The sequence below is a fragment of the Platalea leucorodia genome, assembly GCF_965183815.1.
Source record: "Platalea leucorodia genome assembly, chromosome: 2".
Taxonomy (NCBI): Eukaryota; Metazoa; Chordata; class Aves; order Pelecaniformes; family Threskiornithidae; genus Platalea; species Platalea leucorodia.
Window position 1 is genome coordinate 56,755,790 of NC_138824.1, and position 21,364 is coordinate 56,777,153.

Genomic DNA, 21,364 nt, shown 5'->3' on the forward strand with positions numbered 1-21,364 from the left:
AATTACAGGACTATTGCCCAGTAACTAATAAACCAAAAAAAATGTTCTTCATATGCATGATGCTATTTTAAAACACTTTGTAAAGCTCTCTTAAGACTGGCAGCTGTCAACACATACACCTTGTCATAATGCTGCCTCCTCCCAATACAACATTATCTTGCATAAAATGACATCGGAAATCAAAACCTGAAGAAGGTCCTGCATATGTACTCACCTGAATACATAACAAAAAGCCCCTGACAAAGTACCTACTGATCCTGCGGACAAAAAAGAACACCTGGGGAAGACAGGGTGGAAGCAAGCAAGCGAGCTTGTCTTGTACTATTCGCAAATAGCTTTGTAATTAACTCTGTCAAGTTTGTATTTTTTAAACTGAACAGCACACTAAAGTCGAGCTCGATCCAATACCTCCACTTCCCTAACTGTTGATTTCTATCCTTTGGTTTTTATTCTGGATTGCCAGAACAGGCAGATTCACATACAACATCCATTCTTTTCTACACTAAAATTTTAATTTTGGATCGAGAAATGCCTTTTGTTTCCAAATACTTTGCAAGATCACCACAGGCACAAACTAATCTTCACTTGTTGCATAATATGCAAGATGCTGGCAATCTAAAAAAAAAAAAAAAAAGACTAATTAATTCACCCAGATGCTGCAGTGCAGATTACCTAGGATCATCTGGGAGAAAGATTTCTGTGCAGCATAAAGCAGAAGAACAGTGCTAATGAAATGAGTTTGCACTGTGATAGTCTGTTTTCTTTTAATTTACAGCCATTCAGAGGAAGAAAAAAAAAAAAAGGGGGGGGCTGTTTTTTTCTGCAACCACCACAGTGGCCTAACCATGTCTGTGTCCCCGTAAGAGACAGCAATGAAAGGTTACGGCATGGGGAAGAGCCCAGAAGAGCCAAGAGCCTGATGGCCAAGGGCTTTCACCTGGGATGGGGGAGCCACGTCTCCAAGGCCCGTATTAAATCAGAGAGGGAGGAGATCTGGGCTGCCTTCCCCATGTTCCACGTACGTGCTCTCAACACCTGGCTATTCGTTATCCCTGCCCTGCTCTTCCCCAAAATAATTTTTTTGGAAATGCTTCTGCCTTGTTCCAAGGTGGAACGAAAGTGGGTTTTTGATAAGTTTTTCCTCATCTCTCAAAAATGCCTGTTTCCCACCCAGAATGGGCGTCCATGAACAGCAAGAGAGGAATTCCTATCCATGTGGTGCCTCCAATCCCCACTACCCACAACAGCCACAGCATCATCCCACAATTTTTAGGCAGATTAAAAATAGCAAAAAAAGGTATATATTTAAACTAGTTATTCTCAAAACCAAAACCCCCTCCATCCTTCAGATTATCTCCAAAAGCTTATTGGCAGCCGCATCACCTCAGCTAGGCCCTCTTTTAAGCCCCTTGCAGTTTTTCCACCGATATTGTTGCAGTCTCTCCCTCTGTTTTCAAGTGTCTCCAACCAACGTTTCTTTCCTCCTCGCCACAAATCTCGTCAAATAGCCTGCCACCTATGCGAGACTAAAACATAACTCCATTTTTACTTTCCTGCTACACTTGAGGGAAAGACGTGTCTCTGAATGGCTTGTCTTCTAAAGTCAATACTTTTAATTAGGTTTCTCTGCCTCGGTCGACTCCTCCATGCCTCCTTTTTGCTTGGCTGAGGTGGGGCGATAGCAGCTCTCTGTGGTTGCTTCAGCAAATGAAAAAACTAGACTTTGCAGTATCTGGGCAGGTCAGCATATGGTCAGAAATGAGTTTCGCAGCAGGCCGTTTTCCCCACCAGGGGATCTTAATGTGAAGAAGATAGAAAATCTCTGTGAAGGGATGTGAAATCTTGTGCCAGGAAAGCGGGGGACTGCACTTGGATAGTGGTTGTCAGTACAAGCTTCATGCTATTTCCCTATCAAATAATGCCCCATCCCCTCCTACAAACAGCTTTTCCGTAAACCTTTTAATTTTATCTCCTGCATTAAACGTCAATAGGGTGAGCACTGACTCGGTGCACTGAAAATGTAATGGGCTTGTCTCATCAGTTTACAGCCAAATTTCATTCAATTATTATTGCAGGGAAAATAGGGGAGAGTTGAATTGAGTTATACTAATAGATAATAAACGTAAACATAACTCCATAGTACTATTTACTAACTTTAAAGACTACTCCTATAGCAATCAACTTTATAAGGTTCCTGACAGAATCATAATGGGGATAAAACACACTGAAGCGTAAGGCTATTTAAACTCTTAACAAAAGCCATGATAATGCTAACAGTAAATGAGCAACTCCCACAAAATATCATTTAATAATCACGCCCTGATAAGGCTTAAAGTACATATCGCCATTGTTATATGAAAAAACATTAGTGTTTTTTTTTAAACACATGTAGCAACCTAACAGGTTTTAATTACCACACCTACTTCAGTGACGAGCTGTTCCACTCAAACACCCAAACATAATATTTACAACGTTGTGCGGTTGTTAAGGATCTCAATGATTGATAGAACCTATTGTGTTGCCATCTTAATAACAACAAATGCAAGTGATTACCAACACGGAAGAGAGAAGCTGTGTTTTTATTTTACAACAAAAGGCTGTCCTATAGGGACTTCTTTTTAACATAAACTAACAAACCTGCGCACACGTGAATGTGCTTTAGAGCTTGGCACAGAGAGTAAAAAACAAAGCCTGTGCTGTTTTAAGGACAACGTATTTTTTTGTATTAGCTTAAAAGAACACGAAGGCTGTCAAAAGAGCTGGTATAGTTTTTTACAACGCCGCAGAATTCATCTTGACCACAAGCAAATATCTGAAAACTGCATCAGAAAGATAGCATAGATCTTGTTTCCGAAAGGAAAGCAAGCAATTGAGTCATTGAGTCAAATAGCAATACAATACATTTTCTGGCATTGCTACTGAATATTTATATCAGTGATGAATGAGACTACAAACGAAATATTTTAACATGAAGCTTTGCCTTGTTAACTGCATGATATGCCAAAACACCACCTACTGTAAATCACAGGGTTTAAGACCAGTATTTCTTGTTTAAACATGCTCCTTGTTCAGCAGAATCACTTGTGTGAACAAGCATACATTAATGTACACTAACTAGAGCAGTTTCACTATCCAACTGATAGAGTATAATTTAACAACCTCATTATCAGCATTGTAATTTTCAGACTGCTGAAATATCATATTTGTTGCAATTATTATACGGTTTAAATACTTTAACAACATTGCCCATTTGACGCTTCTGTCAGATAAAATGCTGATAGGCACTTGTGCATTGATGAACACGCTTTTAATCCTATAAAAAAAACTTTCTCTGTCAAATTATAGGTGTTTCAACACTTGATTTATGAACGCCATAATTAAAATCCTTATGCCTTAAAGAAAAACAAACTCTTCATTATAACAACAGCTTTCTTTCACATTTTTATCTTTTAATATTCAGAGTTTGCTTTTATATGCTGCTATTAGCTATCAGTTTGGCATGTCATTCGTGACTGCCAAGACAGGAGACTACTTCTCTTTATAACCTGGTCAAACCTCAAAGTCTGGGTAAGCACCCAAAAGGATCAATGTTTATTCACAGCTTCCACAAAGCATATGCAGGGGGAAAAAAAAAAAAAAAAAATCTCCTAATTTAACAGGTAGAGGACAACCATCACACGATTCAGTGCTTTCTACTTCTAGGAAAGCCAGAAATACTGTAATGTCTGCCAAAATATTTCTCCTCCTTCTATGAACTGTCAGAACCAAGAATTTGGAGAGATACAATTTAAAAAAAAAGAGCTAGATTTTCATATGCATTTCTGTAGTGGTTCTGGTTCAATTTGAATTTTAGACAGATCTCTGGAGGGGTAAGAGATTCCTATATTATCTGAACAAATTCATGCATATCATTCATTCATTCTTACAGCACCCATCAGCACAGCAGCAGCAGGTTTCAGTTTCCTAAACCGAATGCAATTCAAAATTACACACAATCTCCACTAAAACTACCATTACTGAAAGTGATGCAGTTACACATTAGCATCCCTTCTCTAAAGAAATCTCTGGCCCCAAATCCCAGAAAAGAACAATTCATTTACAAGCTAAGCAAGTAATCTTGAATCAAATCCTGAAGCTTGTCAAAACTAGGATTTCCTAAACTATCAATAAGAAACTAATTTCAAAAGAGGGAACTCCCAGTTCAAGTCATTGCTGCTGAAGTCCTGGTCCCTTTTACCTAGCTTTCCATCAAATTTGTTTTGAAATGTTACAAACACCTTGAAAGAGAAATTAAAAGGAATAATGGCTGAAGAAGGTCTCCTTGATGGGACCAAAGCATCACACTCTATACAGTTATCTGACTTTTGGCTACTTAATTACAAAGCCAAAGTTCCTGAACTCAGTATTACATGAAGCTGAAAAAGCTTACTGTGTAAAAGATTAAGAGAAAATATTATACTTGCAGATAATGAGGACAACTGAATGGAACCACATTACTATTGCACAGTGGAGAGGTTGAAAATTCACTCCTCAAATATCATCTCTGAAAACACAACAGATAAATTTTGTTATCCTTCTAACAAGCTGTTGTAATGCTAGACTGGGATAAAACAGATCATGCTGCCCTCTTGTGCTAGACGTGCATGGAAATCAACCCCTTTATTCCTGCAAGTGACACATGAAGAGGAATATATAAAGCATTCACTATAAAGTAGAAAACGTCCACGTTTTCCTCGTTACAGATACCTTGACACGCATGCAATACCCTTACTGGGATATGGATAGAAGAGCAACGGAAGTTTCAAGAATGTCACATTCTACACTCCAAAAAATAAACAAGTTCTGTCAACAAACACGGACAAGTCAGATGTGATAAAGCCCAAAATATAACCACCTAATCTCTAACTTCCCATCAAGCTTTCGCTATAGCTGTTTAAGTGATGCTGTATAGATATCTGCTGATAAATTTGAATTTCAGTCATAAATATCTGATCATTCTTTCTGAATGCTGGTTAACACAATAAGCTTTGGTCACTTAGAATTATCAGCTCAATACGGTTAGGTTAAGTGCTTAAGAAAGAGAGAGTTGTTTACTAATAAGGTCCTTCCAGTGCAAACCATACTTAAACCAGCAATGTCTCACTATTTTTAGATCTACGCCAAATTACACAAAGGTGAAATTTCGGTACATACAAATATTTTTGGGTGGGAAGGGACAAAGAAGAGGGGTCCTCATATTCCTCTTCTGTCTCTGCTATGTAACCCAGGTCTCAAAAATACATTCAAATTCGTATATCATCTGGGTAAGATGCTCGTTACTATTCCTTTACAACCTGCCCCTCCCTATATATTGCTAATGCAATCTGTAATGAGAGATCTTGGGCTCATGCCTAAACTGATTCACAAAGCGTAATTTCTTTAGAAATAAGTCATCTCATTTATTCACTACGACTGATTGGATCTACACTGTTGGGAGCTGACAGACATGTCATGATTCACCACGTATTTCCATTTCCTAATGTCAACTCCCTGATGCTGCTCATTAGTCTGTTTCCCCAGTAAGAACTATTGAGAGCTTGGGATGTCTATTTATTTAAGTTTCCTTCCTCGACTTTGGAACACGGATCATGGTGTGTTCAAAATACTGGCCGTGGCATTTTTTAATTGCTAATTATTTTTTGATAAATAGAACAGCAAAAGCCAGTTCAGCAATTGCTTCTGCTAAGGTCTTAAGAGACCTCACACAAATACTGAGAACACACTGGATGCTTAAATGACAGATCTGACACCGCAATATCAGCTTTGCTAATATGGGATACGATAACTAATAGTTTGGCTTGGCTCTTACAATCACAACACTAGAAAAAGCAGCCTTTAATAATTTCAATTTCTTCTTAGTATGTCTTTCATAGTAAGGCATATTAAAAAAAAAAAGAAAGAAGAAAAAATAAAAAAGGCTTCTACTTAAACAAATCTCACCCCAATGCAAAAAAAATAGTATCTGAAGTTCTAAAGGATAAATACACAGTAAAAACCCACATAAATCAGACAATGAAGCACAGATATTAAACACAGAATTTCAGAACTGCTACATGCTGCGGTTCTGAACAAGAGCATCGTCTCACGTGTCATCTTTTCCCTTTTCTTTTTTCCTTTTTCAAAAGATGTATAGATCAGAACAGCAGTATCTTTGCATGGTACCATGACCAAACGGAAAGATGATGGGAAAGAAATATATGCACACTGAAGTTAATCTTCTCTTATAAAATATCTGCTGATAAATAGAAACACACATCTCTAAGTCACGACAGTGTGTGAATACCAGCGATAGGCAGGTTTTATGAATGCCACTTTTACCAAGCACTGCTAATTTGAGCTTCGCAGTATGTTACAAAACAAACCGTCGTTTATTACTTTCCACTGCCCCTGATGTTTACTCTGCAGTTTAGTTTGTTATGATGAGCCAGGTTTATAGGCATTCTTACAATATGATTACGTATTCCCTCAAAAATACAGTTACTGCATATGCTGTGTGCACACACACACAAAAAAAAAAAAAAGAAGAGGGAGAATAGGGAAATCCCTGCCTATCTGACAACAAACCCCATCAGTACTACGATTTCTTCCGATGTATGTGCTCTCACTAGCTCTCCGCTAACCTGTCTCCTGAGCTTATGGCTTCACTTCTAATCCTTTGCAGTGGCCTTGAATTTACACTACCACAGACTCACAGTACAAGCAGACCATATAACACAGCCTTAAACTTCTGCAGTTGTAGATTTGTTTTTAAAGGGGAAATTGTACATGTTTCATTCCTCATATTATGGACATGAACCTTATTTCCACACGAGTATTTTTTTCCTGAAAATATTACTAATTTCTCTGAACCAATAAAACCATCCGTATATACCCTTACAATCATCAAACGGCTTCTGGAACTATGAGAACAAGCCTATGTTCCTTTTCTTCAAGGGAGTGAAGACCATCGGATTTCTATTTCTCATGTAAGACTGGCTAGTAAATCTGTACCACCCCACTTCTCCACTCTGCTCTAACTTCTCTCTCGTTTCTTTTGAAGAATGTAAGGATCTGGACTACAGTTTTAAATTGCATGCTTTGCCCTTTTGTGCATTCTGGAAGGATAGTAAGCTACACAGTTTCTCAAAACTGAATTATCACACATGCTTAAAATTATTTTTTAAAAGGGCAAATAATTATTTGGGTTAAGCTTTCAGAGAAATGCACAAGAAAGGCATCCCCACAAAATGCATGCATATACATTCAGCATACGGAAGACACCCCTGTGTAACTGAATCAGAACATCAATGCAACTAGCAGGTCAATGTACAACACCAAAGCCACAGGTAATTCATTTTTCTGTAGATTGCATTTGAAGAGAGTAAGATCAACCATTGTCAACATTGTCAAAAGTCAACATTCTGACTTTTAAATTTAAAAAGACCACACTGTTAAAGATTTTAAGTAAAAGAAACAAAAAAACCGCACCCCAAATGTGCAAAAAATACTATAAAATCATAATTTCCCAGAAACAGCATAGTTAACATAATCAATGAGGTACATTAAATGTTAAGGAGTTTTTTTACTATTAAACTTACCTATAGGATTTCTGTCAAAAAACAAGACAGGAGCTTTCAAAATGGATTGAAACATTTTGTTGTGCAAAGTCTGACCAGAATTAACAAGAACTTGAAACACCAGAAGACTTCTTATTATGCCAAACAGTATTGTAGCCACCGTTAAACCTGAAATTAAAAAAACATGGACAGAGCATGCATACAGATATGGATCTTTCACAAAGAAAAGAATTTAAAAATAAAACTGAACTAAAACCAAATTTTGTTGACTTCTGTACATAGCAAGAATCCAAACTTAAGCCTAGGGACTCAGATTGAGCATAGAACATAGACACCTTGTATTTGTCACTAGCTTCAGTTACTATCATATCATTGATTTAAACAATTTATCTTTTTCGGTTTGAAAGAATTGGCACTTTATAGAAATGTAGGAAATGACTGTTAACCCATGAAATAAATCTGTATTAAAACCTTCTGCATAACACCTCTGCTAAGAAATTCATTTCACAGCGCCGTATATAATTGTGGCTTGCAGAGGTCACTGTGAAGATTCAACATTTGCCAGCAGGTATTAACCAAGTAATATATACATGGCTATTTAGAGACAACCTTAAGTTATTCTCAATCAGCCCAAACCACTCATGCCATTCTTCTCCTTGTAAACCACATCAAATCATTTAAATTATGTGTATTTCTTTAAGACAGTATAAGATGCATCCCTTATGCCATGTGAAATAGAGCCCTTCCAGGGAATTGGTCTGCAGACTGTTTGTCTTTCGCCTGGGCACATCTCCACTTACAAGACAGGGGTGCTACAGGGCAAAAGATGGAAACAAAGAATGAGGAGATTGCTGCTGCTCTGTTTGCTGTGTGTAATCTCCAGTGTGGCTGCCCAAATTCCCAGTCGATGAAGGTGAACAGTGAAGGTGTTAACCTTATATTTGGCAGTGCTTCCAGGCTCCAGGTGATCTAAGCATAGACACCAGAAGCCCAGATGCTCAGGCCTTGAGGACACCCTTAAGTCAGACCCTAACTATCAACATAAAACATTGCCTATTCTAAGCACAGGTTACAACTGGACGCAATTCAGGTACAGCTATAGTAACAGTGGGAAAGAGTGAGGTTTTAAATTATATGATGTGGTTAAGTCAATCAGTTATTCCATCCTGCTTACTGCTGCATCCTCCCAGGATGCAAGAAAAGGTATCACTATTTCATTTGTCTGTTCACAGTTTACTGCCCATGTTCTGCACAGTGCTGTTTTTAAGAAAAAAGCACATGGCTGGGATGAGAGCTTGTTTGCCTTGTCCTGACTGCTGTATTCCGGGCCAGGTAAAAGAAAACACCTTTTCCAAGAGTATCTGCACATACCCAAACAGGAAAGCTGGGTCATGCAAAAAGGGAGCAGAAGAGGTAGTAAGCAGGAGGCTGTGGCAGAGCCCATGCCTAACAGCTGTCTGTGGGAGCGATGGGAGGAGAGGGAGCACGTCCTGGGAACCCTGCATTTCTGCACAACTTCACTCAGGCTTGGAAGCCACTGGAAGCTGCTGGCATGACCCTCACCAAACAAATCACCTGAAAAGACCTAATGGCTGGGGAGAAGGGGGAAGAATGAGACTTACTTTCACGTCTCATCCGGTCTGTCTCACGCTGAAGGTTTTTGCTTTCCCCATTTACAAGCTTACCAACCTCAGTATGAGAGAGACAAGGACTCTTTGCACACTTGCTTTATAGAAAAGGTGTGGAATTGGTACCTCACTTCTGGCCAACAAGCTTCCCGTTAACAGAAATTTTACTCTTCTAAATCTTTGTCTCATAGAAACAACAAGGACTAGGAAGGAACTACCATGGTGATTTTTTTCTTTTTTCCAAACATTGAGAACCAGAAATAAAAATGTTAAATTATTTTATACAGTTTCAGAGGTTATAGAAAAAGGTAAGTCAGATTATTATGTACTTTATATAAAATGTACTATCTTTTTATAACTTTTTCAACTTCACTTACAACTTTGTGTAGGTAAGTCAATGCTGTCTGTTCAACTATTGCAAATATCTCACTAAGCCATCTGAACATTTCAATATAAAGATAACTTTTGCTGTTCTGCTATCTAGAACAAAATTTGCCTTAAAGGATAAAATTTTCCCTAACGTGGTTTAGGTTATATGGTCAGAGAAAGCCAAGTTTGCCACACTTAATCATACTGTGCAGTCCACTGGAACAGCTCATGAAATAAGACATTACACAGAGAAAATAAGAGCCAAGTTTATCTGGCTCCTAAATTGCTGCTTTCTAGGCCAACCACAATGTTTTCTGTCAAGCACTTAGATCACGTGGATTCCAAAGGAAAAAAAAAAAAAAAAACAAACCAAAAACCAAACACCCAAACAAAAAATCCTCCACCTATCCTCTCACCCACGAGAGATGTTTCTGAATACATTCAATGCATATTCTGGTATCCCACCTGTTTTCTCAGACCTACCATTTACATCTCCATCAAGAAATCACCATGCCATACAAAACTGTGCATCACTAGAAGTGCTAAATAGCGGAGTCAGAGTTCTACACGTGATTTTTCTACACCAATTTTTACTACATTTCCGAGCAGTATTTCAAGATGTTTGGATGCCTGAATACAAGGATCAATGCCCTTTTCTGGATATTCAGAAGCATATGGCTACATATTGAAATATACTAAAACGTTTTTTAACATCCTGCTTTGCATACCCATCTAGGATGCTTTTTAAAAACTGGTTCTTTTGCTATGGCACTTCAGAAGGAATATAGCCATGCCAAGTTTTAGAACAGCACAGAATGAAGATCCATTTCTAATCCCTCTTGCCCATCCATATAATGACTGAAGATTTAGCTCAATGACCTATTAGTATAGACAATAACCACAACCTTACAGTGACTGACTTTTTGAATACTCAATTCCTAGTTTACTTTCCAAAATCCAGGCAAAGCAAATTAAGAGTCTGCATTCAACCTGTTTCTTCTGTTAGATTTTATTATTTTATTTATTCCAATTAATTTAGTCAGGAAGCAAGACTCAGGCTCCTAATCTGTTGAGACATTATTCAGTTACTGCTAGAAATCACATTTCCCCATATTGCCGTTTCTTCGCACCTCTCAAAAGTGTTTGTTATGATAGGTCAGATAATAAAGTTATTCAGACACACACACATGCATGTGTAATTACCTGCGTAAATTCCCAAGTAAAAGTTAAGGTCTAGATGTTCAGTCTCATTTGCTCCATTATTTCCATTTGTTGTGACATTCAACTTTTCTTGGTGATTTGCCCTGTGGAAATGCATACAGAAGATAACGATCATAAAATCACATTCTGCAAATATTCATGAGTACGTTTAACTGTTTCTAGGGTCAACTCTGTTGAAATCTTTAGTTCAAAAGATCCCATGCACTGATGTTGTCATGCATCACACCATGAGTAGAAGTGATCACGGGCAACACTTCAGCATAAAGTTCAATTTTTTTTCCCCCACACAAAATGAGTGGAGATCAGAAAAAGACCAAGCATATTCTGAAGTTTCCTCCAACAGGTTTCCCCCACCACCACCACCTATACAGCACTGATTTCTATTAGACAAGCAGCACTTGACTGAAAAGGCAGAAATGACTGACCAGTTATCATCAACTTACCAGTAAGAAAGCCACCAGTCCTGGAGCACATATGCCACCTTGAGTAAAAGAGGCAAATACAAGAATCGTCTTACAAAATGAAAAAAAAATTATAAAATTAAATTTCCTTGCTATTCTTTCATGTTCTCTGGGAAAACATCACATATTCAGGAAAGTATGCCATCCAGTCTTTCAAGACCAGCAGCAATTTGCAAAGCACATTAGAAGGTGCATTAGAACCCTCTACAAAGAAAGAAGTTACCTTAAATTACCTTACATGACAGCAAACGAAAGGAAAGCACTACACTTAAGCAAACAAAATATAGTAGCTCTTCCTAATGTATGTTAATTGCACATTAAAGAACTCATTTTTTCAGTTCCTAAATTTGCTACTAGAGATATTCCAAAATGCTTTTTGATTAACAAACTTTCTGATGTTACCAGTCCAGAAATTTGTGTTTACGGAAGATAATTACCAGAAACAGGGCTGAAGTAGGATGAGAGAAGAGAGGGAGGGAAAAACCTCCCCTTCTGTGCCGAGAGGTGACTACAAACTTGTAACAGGGTTATTTATCTCAAAATACACCTCTGTTCACGTGAATTTAAAGTTCTGGGCGGTCTACTGCAGAGATTTGATCTTGCTCAGCTATCTTTCCAAAAGACTCAATTCAAGGACAAGCAAAAAGGAAGTAACATGTCTAAATATATAGACTATTTTTTATAGCCAAGACCAATCATTTCCATGAAATGAATTTAAGCTTTCTCAGCAGGCAACAGAGAAAAAGGCAATAAGCTATCTTCATGCAGCTTCCTCAGCTCACCATTTCTTTCAGTAAGTTTCAAAATCATTTTCCTTGTTTAAAAATTCTTTTACATCCCTGCTACAGTCTGCATTACACATAATATTTGCCTATCCTTCTCCTCACTTTCTTATTCTGCTAAACAGTGACCCTCCTTCTAGCCCTTCTCATAACCTGCACTTATCAGCAGATCAGCTTTTCTTTTAACACTTCTGTCAGACTCTGTCCTCCCATACCCAGTAAATCTCTTTACCCTCCTCAAGTCGAAACATACTGACTGTTCAGGTTTGTTAAACACTCCTTTATACACCTTATGATTTTGTTCTCTATCTCCAAAAATTAGACTGGCTTATAATTTCTGTGCCATGCTGCCAGTAAAATAATTATTTTATTGAAGTATTAAAACTGTTGAAAGGAGGATCAGTTAAAGACCTCTCCATGCTGTACCAAAACTCCATGCTGATATATAAAATTTGATCGAGTATACTACAAAATTATTAAAGAACACCATGCTCCCAAACATTTTAGATGAAACATTACAGTAACAAGCATATGCTATGTTAAAAAGAAAAAAAAAAAAGAAAAAGAAAAAAAGAAAAAAAAAGGCAAACCCAAAAGATACTGAATATTATCTGTGGCTCCCGACAACTTACCTGTGCCAAAATATTGAATACCAAAAGTATAAAAATCACAAAGCAGTTTGCTCCTGCAGTGAAATATTTTCTGTAAACCTTAAAGCTTATTTTTCCCTCAGACCGACTCTCCTCTGGCACTGCAGCCAGTGCATTTTCAGCCTGAAAAAAAAAAACAGAGTAAAAACCATCAGCCTTGCAGTTACAGATTCAAACTAAGCCACTTGAAAGTCATGGTTCAGAATTAGCGAACAAGTAAATGAGGAGATAAAGTGATTACACATATAAAAACTTCAAATATCGGAACTATAGCTTTGACAAAAAAACCACATTAGTCTCAGTGCAGTAATACTGAAAAATCTACTCTGCAAAATGAAACTGTGAGGATTTTATTTTGCATTGCATCACAGAATGCAACATGACTTTGATTACAGCCAGAAATATTTACTCTAACTGACCGCTAAACCAGGTTTTTCTTTTCTTACATACTACCTTCAGTGTTAACAGCTCTGGAAACTAAGGCCTTGACTTGGGGAAGATTCTGTTTTCAGAATGCAAGTGTGTGTAACCTTTCCTTTCCAGAAAAATATTTAAAGTAAATACTCTTTTGTAAGTCTGCACCAAAATCAATCAACACATGCCCAGAGTAACAAATTACCCATAAAGTTCTAATCACCCCCTTGTAAGTACCAACAAAAGCATCTGTTAATAGGGAAAACAAGTAAAATGACAAATCAGAAATCATATTAAGCAAAAAATGCATGGGGGACACTGAAAGACAGGAAAGGAAAAAAATGAGACAGAAGGTAAAAGAACTATTCAAATGAACAAAATTCTGATTTTTTTTTTTTTATAGTATATGTGATAGAAAAACTAGTGCCAGTTCAGTGGACATGTAACACTTTTTTTTTTTTTTTTCCCAGCAGAGATGGCTGTACAAGAGCAGTGGAATCAACAGACCTGACTCAGATATGAAAGGGGAAATCACACCTACTTGCCTATAAAAGAAGATAAGCCAATCTTGTTTTTTTGTTTCTCCAGCCCCCCTCCCCAGCTCTAAAGCTGCTAAAAAGTTTGGCACACCTTTGTGGATTTAATAGTGGAGTCACTACTGGAACATTAATAATACCAGATAAGTTTACTGGTTTACTGTTTTTGGGCATAAAATCATTCCTCCAAAAAGGTATGAAAAACAAAAGTCTGTAGTATTCTTGTGTGTGTGTGTGTCTCTCTCTCTCTCAATGCTTTTTATTATAGAAAAGAAAAACAAATAACATATACCCATAGCATAAAGGTGACAATCATCGGGGACACACAGGGACTACTTGTTCCACGTGTTCCACGGATGCAGTGCTAGCACAAGCCTAGCAGGGTTTCAGGGCTCCTGCGCTGTTTTGCGTGAATGCAAGCACACCAGCAGAAGGCCACCTCTGGTACAGAAACCTTTCGGCTGCTTTCGCATGGTGCAGACCAGGAGATAACAAGGCGCCTGGAAGTCAAGCTGGCACCATACAAAGCATTCTGTTTTCAGAAGGGCTGGGGAGACCAATGCAGTGGTGTCCCAAGGTTACCCCCTCAGGGCCAGCTCAAGATCATGTGGACATGTTAATGCCAGCCATGCAAATGGAGACTTTGTATAAAGCCACCACCTCTGCACGCACTTCCCAGAGCTCAGGATTTTGGGGGAAGTATTAATTTGAGCTTGGGACTGCAGGAGCAAACAGAACCCACCCAATACAGTGGTATTGGCCCCTTAAAGCACCGCTGTCAGAGGACAGGATGAAGGAAGCAGCGCGCGGTCAGCATGCAGCAGATGTGATGCTGAACCTGAAGGAATTCACTCTGCTGGGTTTGAACAGAACAGCACAGAGCTGTGGGATGCCTGCCCTCTGCAGCCCAGGTGGCAGGACTGCCAGCCAAGCACAGTGCTAGGCAGATCCATCGTGGGCGAGCTCCCACCTGCTAATGCAATCCAGCAATCCCTGAAATTCAAAGGCAGCAGTGAAAGTCCTTATTGCAGTTTAAGTTAAAAAGCAGCCAGACAAGAACTGAAACACATCTATCCTTTGAGCACTCACAGGGGGTTGTTCCACTGCTCCGTCTTTCTGCGAGTGGACAGAAGAATCCTGGGACCAGACGGAGGACTCTGAGAAGGTTCGGCTCCGGGCAGGCTTCAGGTTGGGGGTTCCTGGAACCGACAGCTGTTCTACCTCCTCATCTTTTTTCAAAAGGGAAGCAAAGTCGATGCCAGATCTCAGGAACTCTGAATAGGTACCTTTCCCCACCATTTTACCCTACAATTAATATAAGCTTTGATTATCTTCATTATACACTTTCTGTAAAGGACAATTTTTCCTATCTACCCCTGCTGCCTCTGAGGTTCTGCAGTTGCTGAGCACTCATCCTACTGCAGGAAGCCTCTATCAGTTCCTCATTTAGAAAAGCAGAAACAAGCTCTTTACCCTTTAACCAGTCCCTTCCCAGCAGCTAACCAGGCCAGGGGGCATATGAATGGGATGACAGAAGTCCCAGTTACAGCCAGGTGAGAATTACCTCCTTGGAGAAGCTGCGGGAGACAGCCACACAGCTTTAGGACAAGCTGTAGAACTACATACATAACCACCGGTCTTTTTCTATTACTCCAGGCTAGGGGTAAACAGCAGCTTCATTTTCTGGTCCTCAGAGAGCTCTACAAGGAGCAACACAGACCATTTCCACACTTACAGCTCTATCACAAACTCATTCCTAGATCTGAATAGGAGGAAAAGACATAGATAGTGTCCTTTTTTGCAACTCTGTGATGCATCGAAAGTAATTTGAAGTACATCGCTACCCAACCTTAAAAAAACCCAAAACAAACGAGCTGAAGTTCTTGCATTTCCCCTCTACCCATGAATATCTGGTACAACAAAGTTTGGAAGGAATCAGTTTTGCTGAAGGCCTGCTCGTTCTCAAAGGTATCTGTGACCATTGCTCAGCCTTAATTTAAAAAAAGGACCTGGTTGCAAAATCATCATAGTTCTTAATTCACACAAAAGTGTAAGAAACAAGAATAAAAGCAAAGCATTAACACAGTCTCAAAGTAAGTAATTCTCTCACAGTATAGTATACATATATAAGATACAAATCAATATGTAAGATTACATATATGCATGATAAAATTCAGAAACAGACTTTTCAGGGAAGGTATTCTAAGAAAAATAAACTTATTTCATTAATAATTATAAATCTTTAAAAACTTATATGGTCATTAGTAGACAGAAAATATATTTACAAACCAAAAATAAAAATCTTTAACTGTTTTTTTTTTTTCTTCCATTCTTAGATGAAAAAGGATAATTAGAAAGTATGTGAAATATAAAAACACCGACACTGAAATCACTTACATCTTTTAAAATGAGAATCTGATTTGCAGCACGGAGATACTGCAACTGGTGAGTAACCAAAACAGAGATCTTCTGATGTAAGGCCTGACAAATACATCTGCAAAGAGATAGAAAAATCAATTTAAAAATAAAGTGTCCTAAACCATTTTGACTATTTCTGGAAAATGTCTTCTATTCAATTATACAGTGTTTAAAATAAGAAAAAAGGATGCCCATGCTTATTAGATTTCTAAAAATTACACTTAACAAACACGCTCCTTATTTAACTTTTTAAGTTTTCAAGGTAGAGAAAAGAAATTCCGTATTTCTGGTCTTGAGTGAAAGAGAAGGAAATATCTTAAGGACGTTTCATTAAAAGTGTCTTAAACATCCTCCTAACAAATGTACGTGTCATAAGCTGAATTGCAAAGAGGGTATTTATCAAAAATTAAACTAATTGAAAGAGAAAGCAGAGCAATATACCGTGGACAGTTATAGAAAAATACAGCCAATAAAAGTAACTTCTTTGAGATGAGCTTTCAGAGCAGCTGTAACAGTGAGCCACTGAGACTTCGGGAGAAGTAAACAGTACTACCAATCTGAGCTACATCCAAGTATGCATTGAGGTAGAGGAGCGAGATCCTTCAACCTTTTCCCATGGACTCGGGGCTTACTTTCCTCTCCAGTACCTTACCTGCTTATCCTAGAGGCTTCCCCAGAAGTCTGGGATTTGGAGAGAGAAGTGAAGAAGGGACTGGGCACACCAGAACCCGTTGGCAAGTGCAGTTCAATCCCATACAGTTTTAGCAGAAAAAAAATCTAGTGTCTTTTCAGCAGAGCCTTGAAAGGCCACCAGAGCCAAAAAAAAACCCCCAAGCCCCAAAAAACTCCAAAACATAGCAGTGGAGCAATGGTTCACAAGTGCAAAAGGCTGCAAGCATGCTCTTCATGTACCACAGGGACAGCACAGACACAACTGAGTATCCAATCCTACGAACACTCTCATTGCCTTCACCCCCACAGTAACATAGCAGGGAGACAAACCCTTTGAGAGGACGCCCCTTCCTCAGCTACTCGCCATCTTAAGAAAATGAGGAAAAGTGATATTGTCTAGAACTGAAGTGTCCAGGGGAGGTGTACACGTGGGCATTTTCCGTTTGGATCAGGAGTGCCTTTCTGAACATCGTCTCCCTGTTGTCTCAACTCAGTCTGCTGTTACTCATACTGTTGAGTGGTATTGGGGCCCATGAACTGGACTTCGAGACAAAACCAAGCAGAAACACACACTTCGGTAGCACCCCTCATCAGTATTCAGCTGACGAGGAATGAAGCCTGGAGGGGCAGGCTGCAGCCTGCTCAAAGCAGAGCCTTCTGAACTGCACGGGGACCTTGGCACCGCATGTTTTTCTCCACAGATCCGCTCCTGTTGGGCTGATTTTCGCTAACATGCTAACTCCCATTTCCTAACATGACACAGGAGGGTGGCGCTCACCAAAAAAGAAAAACAAACAAAAAACCACACACACACAAATCCTCTCTCCCCATTCTCCAAAAAAACACAAGCAAAACCACAGCAATCCAATAGTACAAATTCAATGCAGAAATGCAAATAAGCAGTAAGGAGTGCAAGGCAGAAAAAGAACATGAGCTTAACAGCAATGATATCATACTGCTTACTGTGTTTCATACATTCATGTTGTACATCCAATTAACTCCCTACACAGCTTCTAACATCTATTTTATCACTCCTACAAAGACTGTAGGAAGTAGAGTACTATAAAATGGTTAATACTAGTACTAGTCAGCATAATTACATGCAGAAAGTATATTATAGTTTTCCAAATAAACTGTGCAGTAAAATTAAGTTAAAAACAATACCCTTCCTGAGAAAGTTATATGCTTGCTATGCAGCATTCAAGAAGCAACTATAAACCCATGATGTCATTCTTAGGTGGCCAAGATAGCAATTAATCAAGGTACTTGCAGCAGCATAACTATTTGAGGAGTTGCAACTATTTATACACCAAGCTCTTTGTGGGAGTATTATTCTGGCGTGGTTACTGTCCAGCCTCTGAGCAGTCACTGAAACAAGCCACATGGCAACTAGAGCACCAGCTGAAGACACACAACAAAACATGACCTTCAACAAAACCTATCCAGAGAACTGGACAAAGATCAGAGAGGCTACAGGATATTTACTTGCCTAGCAGGAAAGCTGCCAAGGGAGAATACATCAGGTATTCACCGTGAAGAGATCTAGCTTTCCCTTACATAGTCCCACAGCCCATATACCACTTTGATCACTGAATTTTCTGTGTGCCAGATGTATGTCTAACAGCTTACTGGGACAAACGAGAAAACCCAATGGCTGAAAACCTTTAAATCTTGATCCTGAGTCACGGTGAGCCCACTGCACTTTAGGTTTGCATTTGGAGGGGGAAAAAAAAAGAAGAGAAAGAAAAAGTGGGTTATCACAGCGTCAGAGCAAACCAATTAGAACTGTCAGAGCCGTCAGCACAGCATCCTCTCAGGAGAGAAGGCAAAAATGACCTCTGTGGAAATATACATTTCCACTGATATATCAGGTCACTCAGTTGAGAATTTCTAAAAAAACAACAGCTCTCGATTTGATGTCTATCTGGGTAGAAAGAAGCTAGCTGAATAGTTTGTTGATAACAGGCGAGTAGAAAAATTGTTGTCACAATTCACTGGCATGAGCACAAGGAGGAAAAATTGCAACAAAGAGCGTATAGTTAGATCTATTACCGAGTTAAACAACTCACTGCTCAGACAGCTCACTAGAAAATTTTGCCATTTAAAATACTGTATCATCATGAAGCACAGAAGTTGCAAAACTAGTAAAATACTAAGTATATACTTAACGTCTGTTTCAAAACATCAAACTACTTGAGCTTTATGTTCAAAACCTTTTTTAAATTTTTTTTGTTTTAAATATTCTCTTCCCCATTTGACAACATCCATTCTGCAGTTTACAGTGAGCATTAAGTTTCTACGGTGCCTTGGCTGCCACAGAAGACTGAAACCAGAGTTCAACGACAGGCTCAGCAAAACCAAATGTGATAAAAGGGCTGGCACAAAACTCTGAGAGCTCGCTGATTTCTTATTAGGGAAAACTTGGTATTGTCTTAGAACTGAAAAAGCAAAAAAAAACCACCCCAAATAGTCCGTAAGCGTTTATGTTTTTAACTGGTTCACGAAGGCTTAGTTTCATCATGCATCTACTTTTAGAAAGACTGCTCTATGTAGCTGAAGAAAAGCAACCATCAATTCTAGGTGAAACACCAAGTTCTAGGTGAACCACCATGTGGCAGTGTCTCCCCTTCTCACTGACAATGCAGAGAATCCAGGGAAACCCTGCCTCAACAGAGGACGTACCTGGTCCAAGGGTTGAGACGTCTGCTGGAGTACACCCGGAACTGCCACCACCTTTCTATTTGTTTAAAACCTGACCGAGTTCACCTTCCTTGTGCTTCTCCACTACTCTCTTGAGGGGCACAGTCTGTTAGTTAGACTGTGGGCACATTTAATGCATGACAGCAGGACGAATTATTGCACAAAAATGCAGTCTCCATTGCCACATTTATTAAACACACAAGCACATGCGGACACACAGAGCCAGAAAAGACACGGACAGAGAAGACCCAAAGGTTCTTCAGCCTCTTCAGTGCAAGGATAAAGAGACTACAAAAGTTGCATCTCCTTCCCCAACTAAGAATCAGTTTAAACTTAAACCATTCCTGACAGATGTTGGATAGGTTGTTCTGTATGTTTGTTTGTTTTAAGCTAAACAACAGAAATTTCAACATCCTTGAAAACATATTCCAGGGGCAAGCTACCTTTACCATTACAATTTTTTTTTTCCCTAACGTCCAACTTTACATCTTCTGGTACAATTTAAATCCACTGCTTCCTGGAGGACAGTAGACTAGTTTATACCCATGTGCACAGTCCCTTTATACGTTAAGTCTCTCTCTTTCATGCTTTTTTCCCCTCTTCAACCTCCCCCCCCGCCCCCGCAATCCCTCAAATCCTTTTTTCCCCCCTTTATTTTAAGTGAGAAATAGTTTTCTCTCTCTTCTCTTCCCCCCCCCCCCCCCCCCCCCCAAATGTTCTTGATGGGCTACACTGGAGTCTGAAGCTGGCCTACATTTTTTCCAAGTGCACAAAATTGAAATATTGTTCCAGTTGAGACCTTACAGGTACAAAACATAATAGTAGGATTACTTCACTTGTAGTGGAAGATACAGCACTGGTCATAAATCCCAGGGTGCAGTTTCCTTAACAAGAGAGTAACGTTGCTGACTCATACTGGATTTGTGATCTACCCAGTCTGCACCTCCTTTTCCATGAAACTGCCGCACTACTGATCCCTGCTCATGGAGTCAACACTTTGCACTTATCCCTGCTGCATGCATCTATTAATTCACATTTTGTAACAAAGACTTTCCAAATCCCTGTCCATCTCCAGAACTGCCTGAAGCATTGCCCGGTTTTCTATCACCTGGAAATGTAGCATCAATGACCTTCATTCATCATCAGGAATACCAGCCTCAGGATAGATCTCTCCAGAAATTACACTCTTCCAATTCGACAAAAATACACAAACAATATTTTAAGTTAACAAACCTAAGTAACAGTATACTATCACCCATTTAAAAAATCCATTGCACTGTGACGGCAAAATTCTATACAATTAAAAAAAAATTAGCTTGAGCTTTCATACTGCAGAGCACGCAGCGGAAGACACCTACTCAGAAGAGGGCCTACAACAACACAGTGCTCCTCTATCCAAAGGCAGTGTCTTGGCACTTCCATGCATACGAATCCTCATTTGTTCTTCCTTCCCTATCAGGTTTTCTCTTCTTTGAGACAAGTTGTTCTTTAATCCTTTTTTAAGTTTTTATCTCCAAGAACCAGCTTTCTTTCACCTCTGCGAAGTGTCTCATCTTTAATGATTCCATTTTCTTCCTTACCTTTCTTTTTGCCTCTCCTTTTCGGAAGTTCACATGCAAGTTTAAACTTTACTCTAATTAATACTTATATTTGTTTTAATGGAAATAACCACTGAAATGAAATTAAAGCACATGCAGAAGTGCTCATAGGCGTAAAGCCTTTGTTATATTAATTTACTTACTACATTTGCTTTCCTCTCCTTTCCCTTTAAATTTAAGTGGTTTATGGAGAACAATCCCCCAGTTGTTTTTGTACATTTCGAAGTTTAAAAAAATTTCAGCACAAAAAAAAGTGTGATACATTTGCCAGAGACAAAACCCCCACAACCCTACTTCTACTATGCTGTTTCATTTCTATG

The 21,364-nt window shown here is 38.9% G+C and overlaps 1 protein-coding gene across 1 annotated transcript in view; it reads right to left on the reverse strand.

The window, feature by feature from the left end:
- Window positions 1-21,364, reverse strand: part of ABCC4 (ATP binding cassette subfamily C member 4 (PEL blood group)) — a 154,281-nt gene that overhangs the window by 86,950 nt on the left and 45,967 nt on the right. Inside the window, exons 14-19 of the mRNA XM_082305100.1 lie at window positions 16,054-16,150; window positions 14,746-14,961; window positions 12,689-12,829; window positions 11,257-11,294; window positions 10,796-10,896; window positions 7,617-7,763 (exon numbers count right to left, since the gene is read on the reverse strand). Of these exons, the coding sequence (XP_082161226.1) occupies window positions 7,617-7,763; window positions 10,796-10,896; window positions 11,257-11,294; window positions 12,689-12,829; window positions 14,746-14,961; window positions 16,054-16,150 (740 nt within the window). The remainder of the gene's footprint in view (window positions 1-7,616; window positions 7,764-10,795; window positions 10,897-11,256; window positions 11,295-12,688; window positions 12,830-14,745; window positions 14,962-16,053; window positions 16,151-21,364) is intronic.